The sequence below is a fragment of the Sceloporus occidentalis genome, unplaced genomic scaffold, assembly GCF_023333645.1.
Source record: "Sceloporus occidentalis isolate IW3139 unplaced genomic scaffold, rSceOcc1.0.p SCAF_91, whole genome shotgun sequence".
Lineage (NCBI taxonomy): Eukaryota > Metazoa > Chordata > Lepidosauria > Squamata > Phrynosomatidae > Sceloporus > Sceloporus occidentalis.
Genome location: NW_028317071.1, coordinates 3,325,838 through 3,344,122, shown reverse-complemented (window position 1 = coordinate 3,344,122; position 18,285 = coordinate 3,325,838). Strand labels below are relative to the sequence as shown.

Genomic DNA, 18,285 nt, shown 5'->3' with positions numbered 1-18,285 from the left:
AGCATGACATATGGGGGAAAGTAACTTATCCAAAGACAGATTGGTTGTGGGTCTTTGGTGCATTGGTTGTGGTGATGTATCAAAACCAGTGCCACTCCGCCCCCATCAAAGGATTACTTCATGCTCATCCATAGGATACGATTCATCTATCGATTCATTGTTTCCAGTATTGTGTGGAGAAGCATTCAGGTGTTGCTGAAGAGGAAGACAAGATCTCCATCTTTGGCATCAACCACCTTCTTGCAAATTCCCTCTTTTGCAAGATTTGCCAAAAGCTGCGAAAGTTCTGTCAGAGTTGGGCAAATAGGGAGAGTTTAATGGACAAAATCTTTGCCTCATAAAACCTTTCCTATGTGTGTATTGCAAGAGAAAAATGACTTCGCTTTTGTGGACGCAGCCCCTGGCGTTTCGAATGCTCAGCCTCTCCCTTCTGTTGAAATTTTATGAGTTTGGGGCCTGCAAGCCTTGTCATTGGAGCACCACTGAAGCATCTGAAGGTGAATCTACACTGTAGAAATAATGCAGTTTGACACCACTTGAAGTGCTGGAGCATCATCCTATGGAATTGTAGGATTTATAGTTTTACAGTGGAAGATGCTGCCTCGGAGGGGGTGGCATCTCCTTCTTTGAAGGCTTTTAAAGAGAAGTTGGATGGGCAAATGTCCCAGGGAGGGCTTGGATGGTGTCTTCCTGCATGGCAGAAGAGGGTTGGACTGGATGGTCCTCCTTGGGGGTTTCTTCCAACTCTAGGATTCTATGTATTCCTGCATGGCAGAAGGGGGTTGGACTGGAATACGCCCTTCCAACGCTATGATTCTAAGATCTTTCATCTTCTCTGTCAAAGAATGCCAGTGCCTCGCCAAACTACAAACCCCAGGGTTCTGTCAGATGGAGCCATGGCAGTTAAAGTGGTCTTAAGCTGCATGATTTCTACATTGCAGATGCACTCTGACTAGTCACAAGTTGCTCAAGGCCTGCAAGGAAGGGGCGGTCAGGAGGAAGAAAACCAATTTCCCTTACCAGCAAAAGTCTACCCAAACTTCCTCCAAACCTCAGGGCTGGGTTATTTTGGACGGAAGAGCCTTCTTTTTCCTTCCCTATCTCCGGATGCGTATTTCAAGCTAGGCAGTGTGAGGAAAGGGCCCCCTAAAATGCCTTGTGCAAAAGGAGACTCTGAGTTGTGCAAAAGACTCTTTTGGTGCATTGGTATCCATAGCATCTGTGTGCAAAAGCCACTTTAGGTGCAATGTTTATCCTTATACCCTCTGTGTGCAAGACTCTATTGGTGCACTATCCATGTGCAAAAGACTCTATTGGCGCACTATTATCCTTACACTATCCATGTGCAAAAGACTCTATTGGTGCATTATTATCCTGACACAATCTGTGTGCAAAAGACTCTATTGGTGCACTATTATCCTTACACCGCCCATGTGCAAAGGCCACCATCTGTGTACAAAAGCCCCTTTGGGAAGGCTTTCAGATTCACTTTATTTCAGAAAAAGAGGACTGACAAAGGACCTCCTTTGCATGAAGCAGGATTTGGTCTGTGGGACTCTCTGCCACAAGATGTTGGGATAACATGATGAATGGAGATGATGCTGGCCAAATCAGGACCGTTGGGTGGTATGTCCTCTTTACCAAACTGAACACCCCCAATCCCCTCAATGTTTTGTTTCCTATCCCTCTTATCATCCTTGCTGCCCTTCTCAGCTCCAACTTGCCTACATCCTTCTGAAAACATCGGAACCCAAGACCCCAAAGATAGCAAGAATATACCGTATATACTCGACTATAAGTCGACCTCATGTATAAGTCGAGGGCAGGTTTAGGGGGGCAAAATTATGGATTTTCATATGACCCTTGGATAAGTCGAGGGTGAAACTTTGGGACATGCAACAATGAATCTAAATGATGAAGCAAAGGAAAACAGTGCCAAAGAACCTACAAAATTATAGCAAGCGTAACTGTTTTGGCTCACACTAAAGGCTGGATGGAATAGAGAATAGAAAGAGGTCAGTGCTTCCAGGGCAAATTGCTCCCTTGCCTTTCACCAGGGGATGGTTCCCTTTTTAATAAGAGTTAAAATATAGAATTTACATCGATCCGTGGATAAGTCGACCTAGGTTTTTGGGGTCAGTTTTTTGACTAAAATTTCTAGGCTTATACATGAGTATATACAGTAATTCTTTTTACTTGGATGCCATAAAGTGCTCTCATGTTTCCTGCTCCCCATAGAGAGGTCTATAAGTGGCTAATGGCCACAAAGGCTTAATGGACCCTCTCTGTTCAAAGGCACTCTACCTTTGGGATGGTAAGGAAGGAACGCTATGGAGCAATGGATGCCAAATACTGGAAAAGAGATTGGATGGCCCTTTGGGGTTCCTTCCTACTCTAGGATTCTGTGTCGTCTTCTTGCATGGCAGAAGGGGGTTAAACTACATGACCTTTCGGATCCCTTCCTATTCTAGGATTCTGTGTCTTTTTGCCTTGCAGAAGAGGGTTAGACTGGCTGACCCTTGGGGATATCTTCCAACTCTTAGGATTCCCCGAAAGCAAAAGGCAAGCCAGCCTACTGGTAGGATTCCCTGTGGTACATTTGGAGAGAAAGAAGTCCTTTCAGAGCCACCAAAACTGGTCCCCAGGTTGCAACTGTTTCCTTGCCGCTGTGCGTTTTCAAAGAAAATAGGCCCACTTGGGGTCTAAATATTTGTGTGCCGGCCTCTCCTGAGTCACTTCCAATTGGGTCAGTTGGGGAATATTTTCACAACCAGCCACACGTTCCTTCCTCATAATGTCTGGCCTCCCGGCCATCTATGGGACAAATTTACAAGCTGGCTGCCATCATAAAGCATGCCATGACGGAGCAGAACGTCCAAACACAGAGTCCGAACCACGTCCCATAAAATTGTTCCTTTGATTCACAACAGTCTCCTGGATTCCCACCCAGACCATGATTCAAATATTCTTCATCACAGAAAACAAACCTCGTATCACTTCACCCTGCAACAATCCCATCATGTAAGAAGCAAATTCCTCTCCATATTTGATACTGGAATCCCATTTTTAAAAAAGAAATGCATGTGTGAGTGCAAATCCTATTCCTTTTAGGGTGGAGGCAAACTGGCAGGGTCTCCTGTTCTCATAAAATACCCTCTGGTTTGCAACCAATTAACTTGGCGGGGGCAGAGGAAGGAGAGGAGAGACAGAAATCTCACTGTTCCCTGGAGGCTCAGACAAAAGCAAATTGCTGGAGCCTCATCAATAATCATAGAATCATAGAGTTGGAAGAGACCGCAAGGCCCATCCAGTCCAACCCTCTTCTGCCATGCAGGAACTCTCAGTCAAAGCATCCCCATTGACAGATGACCATCCATCCTCTGCTTAAAGACCTCCAAGGAAGGAGACTCCACCATAATCTCCGAGGAAGGAGTGTGTTCCACTGTTAAACAGCCCTTACTCTCAGGAAGATCCTCCTAATCTTGAGCTGGAATCTCTTTTCCTGGAGCTTGCATCCATTGCTCCATTGGGTCCTATTCTCTGGAGCAGCAGAAAACAAGCTTGCTCCCTCCTCAGTATGGTCTCCCTTCAAGTATTTAAACAGGGCTATCATTTCACCTCTTAGCCTTCTCCAGGCTAAATATCCCCAGCTCCCTAAAGTCTCTCCTCATAGGGAGATGCTCCAGTTTCTCAATGTCCTATTTGAATTGTGGCCCAGAACTGGATGCAGTATTGCATGTGAGGCCTGACCAGAGCAGAATATAGTGGCACTATTACTTCCCTTGATCTAGACACTAAACTTCTATTGATGCAGCCTAAAATCACATTGGCCTTTTTAGCTGCTGCATTGCACTGTTGACTCATGTTCAACTTGTGGTCTACTAGGACTCCCAGATCCCTTTCACACGTAGGTCTCTCACTCAGCCAGGTGTCCCCCATAATCCTATATCTGTGCATTTCATTTTTCCACCCGGTCCAGTACCTTACATTTCTCCATGCTGAAGTTCATTTTCTTAGCTTTGGCCTAGCTTTCTGCCATCTTGACTGTGCTCTGATGTTCCTGGGCCACACATGTCCTGGATTTTATCCAAGGGTACAAAACAACTTCTCATTATTAAATGCAGCCCCCGCCCCCCTTTTGCAAAATTTAATTTTGGGGAAGCAGGGGAGGGCCTCACTCCAGGGATGGCTGTGGCCAAGGGCCAAAAAGATGGGGCCTAAAATTAATTATTGTCATAGTATCATGGAGCTGGGAGGGACCCCCAAGGGCTATCTAATCCAACCCCCTTGTCTGCCAGGAAGACACTCCTGAGAGATGCCCATCCAAGCTTTGTCTAAAGATGGAACGTGCATCATCTTCCCAAGTGGTTTGTTCCATGGAATAAAATGATTTTACATAATATAACCATGATATTTTGTGGTTGTAGTGTGCTTTCACATTGTTTCCAATTTATTGCAACCTTATGGTGAATTTTCTTGGTACGGTTTGTTCAGAGAGGGTTTGCCAGGGCCTTCTTCTAAAGCTGAGAGAGTGGGGCGTGTAAAATGGGTTTCCATGGTTGAGACAGGATTGGAACTCTGGCCAGGGTCTTAGTCCATTGCTCAGACCACTCCATCACGACAGATCTGGGAAGTTTGCCTACTCACCTGGATTTTGCAACATGATGAAAGGGCTACAGGGCTGGGAAGCGCAATTCCTTTAGTTGGGCACCTGGGTGGGTGGAGTTGGCATCGTTTGTGGCTGCCTGCCTACAAGGATGACCCTTGGAAGATGAGCAAATGAGATCCCTCTCTGATAAGGCAGGAGGAGACGCCTTCCCGAATCAGGCCAAAGGTCTGCTCAAGCCCAGCCAGGTCAGCAAATAAATAAAATTTTTTGTGTATGTATGTATGTATGTATATATATATATATATATATATATATATATGGATGATAAGTGGCTACTAGCCAGGATGGCTACCTATGGTTTCTGGCATCAGACCCAGCCTGCTGCTGTGTGCCTTCAAGTCCTTTACAAGTTATGGTGACCCTAAACTGATCCTAGCATGGGGTTTTCTTGGCAAGATGTATTCAGATGGGGTTTGCCATTGCCTTTTCTGAGGCTGAGAGGGTGTGACTTCCCCAAAGTCACCCAGTGGGTTTCATGGCCAAGTGGAGAATTGAACCCTGGTCTCTAGAGTCATAGTGCAATGCTCAAACCATGACAGCATGCTGGCAGTCTGAAGCAGCTATTGCTACTAACACTGCACTGGTACAAATGGGGCGCCTGTGGCCAAGCCACATCAGAGTGTGTCCAAGTTGGCAACAGCTATTTATGAGGAAGGAAAAACCACCTAGGTGAGGCTGCAGCATTTTGCTTTGGCCTGAGCCTCCTGGGAAGGCCAAGAGTCTCCTTTCCCTCTCTATCCTTAATGGAGTGCAAACTGCTTTTGGGCTTTGCATGCAGTCTGAAGCCATTGAAGCAACATGAAGAGAAAAGGGGGAAAGGTGGGAGAAGGAGAGAAAAACCAGGACATTTAAAAAGCAGCCGAGAAAGTGGGACGGCAGAGGATTAATACGGACTCTGCATGCCAAATTGGTGCGTGGTGGAATCCCTGACTTTTGGGCTGCCCATACTTGGCTCTCCTGGTTGTTTAAATAAAAATGCTGCCTAAAACCCATTTTTGGAGAGTCCTGCACACCTGTCACACAACCACAAAGGAAACACTTTAGAGCAGCGGTTCTTAATCTGTGAGTCAGGGCCCCTTTGGGGGTCGAATGACCCTTTCACAGGGGTCACCTAAGACCATTAGAACACACATATTTACAATGGTCTTAGGTACCGAGACACCACAGTTTTATGGTTGGGGGTCACCGCAACATGAGGAACTGCATCAAAGAGTCGCAGCATTAGGAAGGCTGTGAAGCACTGCCTTAGATGATGCTGATATTGTGAGATTCATAGAATCATAGAGTTGGAAGAGACCACAAGGGCCATCCAGTCCAACTCCCTGCCATGCAGGAAATCACAAAGCATCCCCGACAGATGGCCATCCAGCCTCTGTTTGAAGACCTCTAAGGAAGGAGACTCCACTACCCTTCGAGGGAGTTTGTTCCACTGTCGAACAGCCCTTACTGTCAGGAAGTTCCTCCTAATGTTGAGGTGGAATCTCTTTTCCTGCAGCTTGTATCCATTGCTCCATTGGGTCCTAGTCTCTGGAGCAGCAGAAAACAAGCTTGCTCCCTCCTCAATATGACATCCCTTCAAATATTTAAACAGGGCTATCATATCACCTCTTAACCTTCTCTTCTCCAGGCTAAACATCCCCAGCTCCCTAAGTCTTTCCTCATAGGGCTTCATGGTTTCCAGACCTTTCACCATTTTAGTCGCTCTCCTTTGGACACGCTCCAGTTTCTCAATGTCCTTTTTTAATTGTGGTGCCCAGAACTGGACACAGTATTCCAGGTGGGGCCTGACCAGAGCAGAATAGAGTGGCACTATTACTTCCCTTGACCTAGACACTATACTTCTATTGATGCAGCCTAAAATCGCATTGGCCTTGTTTGCTGCCACATCACACTGTTGACTCATGTTCAACTTGTGGTCTACTTGGACTCCCAGATCCCTTTCACATGGAGTTTCATTCAGCCAGGTGTCCCCCATCCTATATCTGTGCTTTTCATTTTTCCGCCCTAAGTGCAGTACCTTACATTTCTCCGTGTTGAATTTCATGTTGTTAGCTGTGGCCCAGTTTTCTAGTCTGTTCAGGTCATTTTGAATCTTGATCCTGTCCTCTGGGGTATTAGCTATTCCTCCTAATTTGGTGTCATCTGCAAATTTGATAAGTATTCCCCCAATTTTGTCCTCCAAGTCATTGATAAAGATGTTGAATAGAACTGGCCCAAGGACAGAGCCTTGTGGGACCCCACTGGTTACTTCTCTCCAGGATGAAAAGGAGCCATTGTTGTGCACCCTTTCCAAATCAAATCAGATTGCCAGGGCCAGGTGGGCAGATCTGTCACCTTAGGACTCTGCGATTCCTCTTTCCTTTGCCCCAGGTGCTACCCCAGTGAGGAAAAGTTTCTTGCATGCCTTGTGTGTGTGTGTCTATGTGTCTGTGTGTTTACTTCTTGGCCAGAGTGACGCAATGCAAGACTCTGACGCTGCGGGATGAGTCAGGCAGAGTTGCTCTCCGGGTATAAAAATGCAGCAACTCTAGTCCCTTTCATTCATTGCAAGCAGAGGGGGAGAAGGCCTACATTGCTCCACCACGAGATCCCAGCGTGTTCTCAGGGCTGGCACCCCCTCCTTGCGTGATGCCACCCTGCTGTCTGAGGAGGCTGCAGCAATTCCTCCTCTTCCTCCTCTTCCTGCCAAGCGTGGACCCCAGGCCTCACCGAGGGCACCTGGGCACTGCACAGCTCCACCTGGAGGCCGTCAAACTGGGCATCTTGGCCAGGCTTGGCCTGGAAGAACGTCCAACCCTTCGGGCACTGCCAGACCCAGACACAATCCGAAGGGCATGGCAGCACTACCAGGAGATGCTAGCCCAACTCCAAGCAAACCAAACTCGTATGGCTCCCTCCATCCATCATTTGTGGCCAACAGGTGAGTGGATCCACTGTGATATTCTCAATGGGCAGGTAGAGGCAAGGCAAGGCTGAATTATTTGCTCAGTTAGTTACATATTTATAATATTTATATGTGCCCCTGTGCAATTTAAACAGTTTAAACAATGTAAACCAATATACATTGTATATTATTGTATTCATATACAATTAACGTACATAATTAAAGCAGACTAAAAGCATATCAAATAATTCAATACTGGAAACAATTGGTATTGTTATGAGTCATCAAGCTGGATTCGATATCTCTGAAGCAGGGACTCCAACATCCCCTGCAAACTCAGGTCTTAGAAACTCGAGTCTTGCAAACTTGGGTCTTGCAAGATCAGGCCTAGCAAACCAAATCAGATCTTGCAAACTCAGGACAGCAGCCGTGGCTTGCTTAATGGAGTCTATACATCTGTAATACGATCTTGTCCTCCTGCCTTCTACTTTGCAAGGCATTGTTATCTTTTGTAGTAAGTTGTGTCTTCTCATGATATGTTCGAAGTATGACAGTCTCATTTTAGCTCCTAGGGAAAGTTCAGGCTTGATCTGCTCTCAGACCCATTTATTCGTCTTTTTAGCAGTCCATGGTATCTGCAGAACTTAGCATATTTCAGATTAGTCCATTTTCTCCTCACTGTCCAGCTTTCACAACCATACAGAAAAATGGGAAAAACGACAGCATGGATGGTCCTGGGTTTGATATTCAAGGATATATCTTAACACTTGAGGATCTTGTTTAGGTCCTCAATAGCTGCCCTTCCGTGCCATCATCTTCTTTTGGCTACTTAGAGCCTTGCTGTACGAGAAAAGAAAGCGGGAACTGAGAACAGTGGCTTTCTCCGTGCTTTGCCGCATGACGTTGTAGTGCTTCAGCTCTCTTGCCATGGGAAACAGTTGTAAAAGCGTGTCTTTGTTCCAGCTGGAAAAACCTGTCTGACAAAAAGCATGCTTTCACGACCCTCTCCCGTGGGAAGAGAGGCGAAGTGTGTCTCTCTCCTAGCTGGAAAAACCCATTCGACAAATGGCACGCTTTTGCGATCATCTTTCGTGAAAAGAGGGATGAAGTGTGTCTGTTTCTCTAGCTGGAAAAATATGTTCAACAAAAGGCTCGCTTTTATGACCATCTCTCCTGGGAAGTGCTACAGTGTCATGCGGTAAGGCATAGAAAAAGCCACTCCTCTCCGGCTCTGTTTTCACTTTGATTTTTCAATAAGGCTCTTTGAGTACCCACATGTCAGAACCAACACTATTTTTTCCTCCTCTCTCTCTTTCTCTCTCTCTGCAGTGAAGCTAATGGATCCCAATGCCTCCAGGGACCACCTACCAGCTGCAAATGGCCGCCACGGGCAACTCTACACCCTGGACATTTCCAGAACAACTGCCCTCCACCACAAGCTCCACGTTCTCCAGGCCCAACTGACTCTCTTCAAGCGGTCACTCGACCAGACGGGCATCTCTGGTTCCAACTTGACCCGGCCTCACATGGCACATGTCAGTGTCTACAAACTGGGTAAGGGTACCCCCACCTTGCTGGCCTCCACAGTGGTCTCGACGGCAGTGCCAACCCTCTGCCTCCGGGATGCCATGGGGCAGTGGCTGGCTGGCCCAGAGCCCAGTCTCCATTTGGGCATGGAGTTTTCTCTGGATGTGGGCACCCTTCTGGACATGGTGGCAACTCCTGAGGGCATGCAGATGCTCCGGTTGGAGGTGGAGACCCAAGAACTTGCCCGGCCCGCGAGGAAGGCGAGGCAACTGGGCAACGAGGAAGAGGAGGAGTGTGGGACGGCCGAGGGAAAATGCTGCCTGAGGTCCCTAAAGGTGTCTTTCGAGGCCATTGGGTGGTCTGACTGGGTGGTGGCCCCCCGGAGCTACTCCATGAAGTTCTGCGAGGGATTGTGCCCCCACAACTACAAGCCAGCCAGCATGCATGCGCAGATCAAGGCTCGGCTCCATAGTCTCTCTGGGGACACCCCGGGCCCCTGCTGCGTCCCAGCTGCCTATGAACCCATGGTGCTAATGCACTACGGGGCCGAGGGGAAGGTGGTCACCCAGCTCTTTGAGGACATGATCGTCACACGGTGCCATTGCGCATGATGCGCCTGGAGGTGGCTGAGAGAAGAGGGGGAGATAATGCAGTTTGACACTGCTTCATGCCTCCATCCTATGGAATCCTAAGATTTGTAGTTTCCTTTGGCCCGGAGCTCTCCAAGAGAGAAGGCTACATTGTTCACAAAACTTCTGATCCCAGAATCCCATAGCATTGAGCCAGGGCAGTTAAAGTGGTGTCAAACAGGATTAAATTGGCAGTGTAGACACAACCCAAGTTGTCTAGGAGAACTCCAACTTGCTATAATTTGCAAGGCCTCCTTTATTATTTGCTACAACTGGGAGGGGTATGTATCAACTTTGCCTTCCTCCACACTGCAGAAAGATCCAGTTTCACGCTACTTTAGCTGTCATGTCTCCATGTTATGGAATTTGGGGAATTGTAGTTTTGTGGGTGTCAGAGAGCTCTGGAGCCACAACAAAGTACCATTGCCAGAACCCCATAGCATTGAGCCATGGTGGCTAAAGTGGTGTCAGACTGGATTATTTCTGCAGTGCAGATTGCTCCTTCTCTCCCAGTCCTTGCGGTGCCAGGACTCACCCTCCATTCTGCATCCATCTTCTAGCTAGCAGCAAGCAGGCCTGATTAAATGTTCTCTGCATGAGAAAAGCTAAATATCTCACCAAACTATAAATCCCAGTATTCTATAGCATGGAGCCATGGCAGTAAAAGCAATGTTGAACCGGGATTATTTTTGCAGTGCGGATGCAGCCCACGTTGTGCCACTTTGGACTTGCTGGAGGAGAAACTGAATTAAACCTAAAAAAAGAAAGATGGGTGGGTTTTCACCCCTATTTATTTCACCTTGTCTAGGTCACAAACAGCCCCGGTTCCTTTGCATTACCTCCTTGAGTTGCAAATAATATTGCACTTTAATAATATTAAAAATAATAACAATGTTTATTATTTTGGCGTGGGGTTTTGGGTGTGCATTTTAAACACAGGGTCAGATGTCCAGAGAGTGGACGGTTTCCTATCTTCCTCCACATGAAGAACTTTGGACTGTTTTTCTACTTTTCTAAATGTTTTTAATCCTGTCTTTATTTATTTATTAACTTATTCTTGGGATGTTTTTTTTATCAATGGTATTATTATTGTCTTACTTGTTTGTATTATTTATAAAAGAAGATCTGTCTGGAAGGGGAAGGTAATCAAGTGATCAATAAAGTTATTGGATCAAAAATGGGACAGACGACTTATTTAACGTTGTTGTTGTTGTCGTTGTTACAGTTACCCCACCTTTCTTTATCATAGCACCAGGCATATGCACTAAAAACACACTTAAAATCCACAAACTGCAAGTATCTAAAATCACAAGTCGCAAAACTGGATAATTCGCACCTGTATCTCCCACCTTAATGCTTCAGGCAAATTCTATGGACTCAAAGGTGGGAGACATGGTTGCGAATTATCCAGTTTTGTTGAATTTAGCAAGAGGACAATGCTGGATGATGAACGCTGGATGCAGATCTCCAAGGCTGCAGACATACTGGAGAATTAATAATAATAATAATAATAATAATAATAATAATAATAATAATAATTTATTTGTTTCCCGCCTCTCCCACAGGATCGAGGCGGCTTATGGCAGGAATGAAATACATACAGTATAAAAATAAATTCCATTATCCCTTCTCTCCTAAAACAACGTCATTGTAATTCTTACATAACAATAATAAAATCGATAAAATACCATTTGAATCATTAAGACAGCCACAGACAAGGAGACTCTATGTCTCTCGCTGCCAAGATTGGCGATGTTTCGGATCTCTTCCAACGGGACAGGCCATAATTTAGGAGCGGATGAAGAAAAGGCCAGCCTGGTCTTTATTGGCTGCAGTAAATTTTTCCCAGAGGACCTCAGTGTGTGGAGTGGACTATATGGAAGCAGGCGATCCCGCAAATAGGTTGGACCCAAGCCATGAAGGGCTTTAAAGGTCGTCACCAACACCTTGTACCGGAAACTAATAGGCAGCCAGGGGAGAGATTTTAAAATCGGTGTTATGTGGTCACCTCTCGCTGTCCTGGTGACTACTCCAGATGCCATGTTTTGAACTAATTGATGTTTCTGGACTAGGCACAAGGGTAGCATTGCAGAAGTCAAGTTGTGAGGTTACCGGCGCATGCACCTCTGTTTCCAGGTCTCCTGGTTCCAGGAAAGGACGCAGCTGGTGTATCAGCCGGACCTGATACCAAGCATTCCTGACTGTTGCATTTATCTGGTTTGACATCTGAAGCGACGAGTTGTTAGGAAGGATCGAATTAGGGGAATTTAATTAGCTCAAATATTACGAGAGGCATGTCCTAACAATGCACGCAGCGGGGCCGGGTCCCTATGTGTATACCAGAGGTCATCTAGTCCACCCCCAGAGAGAAAGAGACTCAAAATGCCAATGAGTTGCAATAAAAATATGAAACATTTATTAAAGCCACACAACAACGGGGATCACACACGCACACACACATTCAATGCTAAAGCAAGGGAGGGGTGAGCTAGGGAGTAGAGGAGAAAGGATAGAGGCACCGTTGGGATATTTACCTTAGGAGTCTTCTCCAAAGCGACGGATTGAGGGATGGTGGATGGTGAGACACGGCTACGGGAACAGAAAAGAAAGCTGTGGCCGCGGTGGCTAGGAGCTGAGTTCCGGCAGGCAAAGCTAACAAGAGGCCCAGGTGACAGTGAGCTTGGCTTCGCTCAAGTGATTTCAGCAGAGCAAAATGCTCAAGGGATGCAAGCTCAGAACAGGATGCTCTACAAGCAAGGAACTCAGGCTCGGAACTGAATCTACAAGCCCACTGAAGCGTCGGAAGCGGGGTCCTTATATACCCCTAAACATAACCTCAGGCAGCCTGGCGAACAAAGGCTTGATGACTTTACCTTTGTCTAAGCTGAAACTTACACAATGGATACACAAAGAAGAGGTCTGGCACTTTTCAGGAGGGGACAAATATCTCGATGGCTGAGCCGTTAAGTTAATCACTGGCTCTCAAAAGGAGGAAGCTCCGCTATTGTCTTCCTGCTTTGGGCAGCCTGCAAAACTAGTCGGGCAACTCCCAAAACTGCTTGCTGAAAGGTTTAAATTCTACCTTTTCCCTTGACCATGCCTAGCAAGGAGTTGCTGGCTATGTGGTAAGCTCGCTTCTAGGGTAATGGCGGCTAGCGATGGGGTCAGTCAGGGGTCATAGATTTAGATCGCATGGCACCCAAAATTTATATAAAACCATACTTGATAACAGAGTCCAGAAGCACTCCCAAGCTGCGAACACAGTCTTTTAAGGGGAGTGCGACCCCGTCCAAGACTGGCTGACATATCCGTATACCTGGATTAGGGCCCCCAACAGTGAGTACCTCCATCTTATCTGGATTAATTGAATCATAAAATCATAGAATCATAGAATCCTAGAGTTGGAAGAGGCCGCTAGGGCCATCCAGTCCAACCTCCAGGAACTCTCCATCAAAGCATCCCCATTGACAGATGGCCATCCAGCCTCTGTTTAAAGACAGCCTCCAAGGAAGGAGACTTCACCAAAATCTCCGAGGAAGGAGTGTCTTCCTCTGTCAAACAGCCCTTACTCTCAGAAAGTTCCTCTGAATGTTGAGCTGGAATCTCTTTTCCTGGAGCTTGCATCTATTGCTCCATTGGGTCCTATTCTCTAGTGCAGCAGAAAACAAGCTTACTCCCTCCTCAATATGGCATCCCTTCAAATATTTAACCAGGGCTCCCCTTATATCTCTTTTCCAGGCTAAACATCCCCAGCTCCCTAAGTCTTTCCTCATAGGGCTTCATAGTTTCCAGACCCTTCACTATATTGGTGGCCCTCCTTTGGACACATGGCTCCAGTTTCTCAACCTTCTTTTTGAATTGTGGTGCCCAGAACTGGACACAATATTCCAAGAGAGGCCTGATCAGAGAAGAATAGAGTAGCACTATTACTTCCCTTGATCTAGACACTAGACTTCTATTGATGCAGCCTAAAATCGCATTGGCCTTGTTAGCTGCCGCATCACACTGTTGACTGATGTTCAATTTGTGGTCTACTTGGACTCCCAGATCCCTTTGACACGTAGAAGTCTCTCACTCAGCCAGGTGTCCCCCATCATCCTATATCTGTGCATTTCATTTTTCCACCCAAAGTGCAGTACCTTACATTTCTACATTTCAGTGTCAGTCCAGGGGGTTGGACTGGATGTTCCTTGTGGTCTCTTCCAACTCTATGATTCTATGATTTCTCATCCAGTCCATGACCGCCTTAAGATGTTCATTGAGATACTGTCCTTGGTCAAAGCTGTGGTCCGAAGCATGGAGAGATCTATCTGAGTGTCATCAGCATACTGATAATACCCTGCCCCCTTTGAGTCCACTTTAACCACCACAACCCCATGCTTTGGAATCCTGGGATTTGTTATTTGTTGTGTCACCAGATCTCTCAGACAGAGAAGGCTACATACCATATATACTCAACTATAAGTTGACTTCATATATAAGTCAAGGGCAGGTCTGAGGGCCAAAATTATGGATTTTGATATGACCCATGGATAAGTCGATGGTAAAACCTAGGGGCACATAACAAAGGATCTAAAGTGATTGCCTGGCAAAAAGCGGGATAGAAATAAATAAATAAAAATTTATTAAGTGGATGAAGTAAAGAAAAACATTGCCAAAGAACTTACAAAATTCCAGCAAGCATAACTTTTTGTACTCATATTAAAGGCTAGATGGATGGGAGACTAGAAGGGGGTCAGTGATTCCAAGGCAGATTAAACTCTTGCCTTTCACCCCATATATGTGTGTGTGTGTGCGTGCGCGCGCATGCGTGAGTTAAAATACAGTACTTACATTGATCCATGGATAAATCAACCCAGGTTTTGTGGGTCAGTTTTTTAACCTAAATTTCTAGACGTATACATGAGTATATACTGTATCTCACAAAATGGCAAATCACAGATTTCCCTAGCATTCAGCCATGTCAAACGGCGTTAATCCTGCAGTGCAGACCCAATCCTGGACAGCAAGGAGAACCCCAACATGCTACAATTCCCAAGTGATTTGACTTCACTAGACCATGCTGGCTCTCAAGATGTCTTCAGAAGAGGTTTGCTCCCATTGCCTTGCTCCCAGTGGGTTTCCATGCATGAGCCAAGATTTCAACCAGAGTCTCCAGGAGTCCTATAGTGTGACCCTTTGTTGGCTCTCAATTGCATTGCTAGCCACATTTTAAAGATTAAACCTCACTGGACCCCAGGAGAAATTCCCCCCCTGGGCTAACCCCACTTTGCCATCCCTTTCTGGGCACTTTGGCATGATGCTCTGGTTGCCAAGTGACAAGAAGCTTCCCAATTGAAAACAGACCCCATAGAAAAGCGAGCCAGCTAGGCAAGTCAAGGACGGGCATCGGCCACAAGACAAAGGTGGGCCTGTTTGCCAGCCCAGACGAACAAGGCCAGCTGAGTCCATGCCATCCTCTTCCTTGTTTTCGTCCAGTCTGAAACCTTTGCCCGCGAGCGATGCCCGTCCTTGACTGGCCCACCTGGCCTTGAGGTGTGTGTTTTCAGTGGGGAAGCCCTTCCTGTCCTTGGCAACCCAGGCATTGTGCCAAGGCACCCAGCCAAGGATGCTAACTAATCACCTGATGCATGCCATGCGTGATAGCATGCCTGCACTTTGGCTTCTCTGTGTCTTGTCAAAATCATAAAATTACATCCATACATTCTGGCCTCTTCTTCTTGTTGTTGTTGCTGTTGTGGGTCTTCAAGTCCTTCCTGGCTTACGGCGACCCTAAGACGGTGAACCTCTCACGGGGTTTTCTTGGCACGTTTTGTTCGGAGGAGGTTTGCCATGGCTACCCTCTGAGAGTGAGAGAGAGTGACTTGCCCAGTGGGTTTAGTGGCTGTGCCAGGATTCACACTCTGGTCTCCAGAGTCAAACTACTATGCCCCTTACCATGACACAAATCACCATGCCATGAAAGAAAAACTGTTTCCATGTTTCAGTTATGCTGCATGAATTTAATGTATCTTATGTGTTTTAACAATGCTTTGACAGTATTTTTTACAGTGTTTAAATGGTTTTATGTGTTTTAATCCATGTTGTAGCCTGCCCTGAGGAGAGGCACGTAATAATAATAATAATAATAATAATAATAATAATAATAATTCAAGGCCTTTGTGGAGAGGTCATATACTTTCCAATGGTCCTAGTTTGGCAGGCACCAGGTTGGTCGCATGTCTTCCGTTTCCAGGACATGTCCTACATTTCATTTCAGTAGCAAGCTAAGATTGTTTTTTTTTTTCGGTGACAACCTAAGACGCTTTTAAGTAGGCATTTTAATATATAATCATGCTAAGGTGGTTTTTGTGGGAGGCGTGTGTGTTGGTCATGCATTTCAGCTTTTGTGTATTTTTATGTGGTTTTATGAAGTTCTTAGATGATTTTAAATGTTTTGTGTTTTTATTGTAATGGTTTTTGAAATGCTTTTTACCTGTGATCTGCCTTGGGTCCCTTCTGGGAGAAGGGCGGCATATAGATATGATGATGCTGAGACTGTCCTCCATTTTATAGTGCCTAGTCCTCCTTTGCAGTAAGGATAGCTGGTCACCCCGGGAGGGACAGTCCCAATGAATCCTCTGTCCTCCCACTTTTTCCAGCTGCTTTTGAAACATCCCAGTTTTCCCTCTTTTCCTTCCGCTTTGTCCTCAGTTTGCTTCAGTTGCTGCAAAATGAATCCAGAGTGCAAAGGAGATTGCTATCCGGATCGGACAATTTGCATCAATAGGAGTATAGTGCCTAAATCGATGGACGTCATAGCACCACTCTATTCTGCTTTGGTCAGGCCTCCCCTGGAGGAATCCCGTGTCAGGAGGCCTCGGATTATGTCTTCCTACGTGGCAGAAGCAGATGGGGCTGGATGACCCTTGGGGATTCCTTCCAGCTCTAGGATCCTATGAAACTCAGCAGAAGGCAAGGAGAAGCAGTCAGTTCAGGCGAAAAGCAAAGTGCGGCAGCCTCTCCAAGCTTGCATCTCCCTTCTCATCCATACCTTTGCCCTCTTGACCTTTGCTCTGATGTGGCTTGCTTTGCCATGGCCATCCTCTGAGGCTGAGAGTGTGTGACTTGCCCAAGGTCACCCAGTATCCCCCATAAAACAATGCCTCCTAACTCCATCCCAGGATTCAAAGCTATAGCTGTGTTAGTCTGTAGATTCAGTATGTAGAGGGATCTTGTCGCACCTTTGAGACTCACTGAAAGAAAGAGCTTGGCAGCATGAGCTTTCCTACACGTCCATCTACTTCCTCAGATGCATTTGCAAAGCTCATGCTGCCAATTTTGTTCTTTCAGTTAGTCACAAAGGTGCTACAAGACCTCCATCCCAGAATAGATATGATAGTATCAAAAGCCACAGAACCAACAGGGACACACAAACCCATCCAGTTTTCAGCATAGGTCGTTCAGGACGTCCCCTAAGGTGGCCTAAGCTCCTTTCCCCCCATAACCAAGGCTGTGTCTGCACTGCAGAAATAATCCAGGTTGACACCCCTTTAACTGCCATAGTATGGAATTCTGGCAACTCTCTGACAGGGAAGGCCAAATGTCTTGTAAAACTGCAAACTCTAGAACTGCATAGCATGGAGCCATGAAAGTGGCGTTAAACGGTATTATTTCTGCAGTGCGGATGCAGCCCAAGTCCAAAAGGAGAATGAAATGGGTTGAGATAATCCATCTCATCCAGGATGCACGTCTCAGCTGGTGTTGCCAAGCATGGTGACTGGTGAACCCCTGTGGCACCCTGTGGGTGAAGAACCTCCAAGTGCCACTGTCCTGCCAGTCAGCGGGTGCTTCCACGTCTTCCGGCTGGCCTTGGGTGCTGACTCAGGGGCCAAGGGACACCTTTTGGGTGCCACTTGTCTCTCTCTGCCCGCCAAGGCCTCTGCTCCATCCCCACCCTCCTTCTGCATTTCTCTTCAACCCAAGGCAGAGAGGTCAGCAAACTGGGTGTGCTTGGAAAGCAAGGTGAAAACAAACATGTTTTCTGGAGGTTCCCAGGCCCCAAAGGTCACAGAGGTGGAGCAAGGAGGAGGGAAGAGGAATGTTTGGCATCTGTGGCAGATCTTACCATGCTTCCCTCCTCTTTGCATGCTCTCCAGCCCTGTCAATATTGTACAGAAAGTCTCAGTTTCCACCCATCCCATTTCCTTGGCTGCTTTCAAATATCCCAGCTTCTCTTTTCTGCTCCCACCTTCGTTCTCAGCTCCCTCCAGTTGCTACAAAACTGAGTTTAAAATGCACAATCTTGCGAGCCGCCTTGGATCCCTTTCTGGGAGAAAGGCAGCATAGAAATGAAAAAAAGTAGCAATAATTAAATAAATATACAAATAATTTACATTCAGCCCAGAAGCTGGGAAAGAAGAGAAACAGCAGAACCTTCCCAATCAGCTCCAGCAAAAGCAAACTGATGCAGTCTTTCTTTGCCCTCATTCCTAACTTTTGCCATCTTGACCATGTTCTTGGTACCGCTTGGCCACTCATGTCCCTGCGAAATGTTGGCAGGTATGTCTATGCCAGTGTTGTTTAGTTTAGATTTC

At 46.4% G+C, this 18,285-nt stretch overlaps 1 protein-coding gene across 1 annotated transcript; it reads left to right on the top strand.

The window, feature by feature from the left end:
* Positions 1-7,297: 7,297 nt before the first annotated feature.
* Positions 7,298-10,845, top strand: LOC149284562 (growth/differentiation factor 11-like). The gene is made up of 2 exons (XM_089496650.1): positions 7,298-7,589; positions 8,883-10,845. The coding sequence occupies exons 1-2, from the start codon at positions 7,298-7,300 to the stop codon at positions 9,689-9,691; spliced, it is 1,101 nt and encodes a 366-aa protein (XP_089352776.1). The 3' UTR covers positions 9,692-10,845.
* The last annotated feature ends 7,440 nt before the right edge of the window (positions 10,846-18,285 follow it).

Excerpts from the sequence above, each read along its gene's own strand:
- LOC149284562 (XM_089496650.1), top strand. The coding sequence starts at position 7,298 with ATGCCACCCTGCTGTCTGAGGAGGCTGCAGCAATTCCTCCTCTTCCTC. Across the intron at positions 7,590-8,882 it reads CCATCATTTGTGGCCAACAG|TGAAGCTAATGGATCCCAAT; the intron begins GTGAGTGGATCC and ends CTCTCTCTGCAG.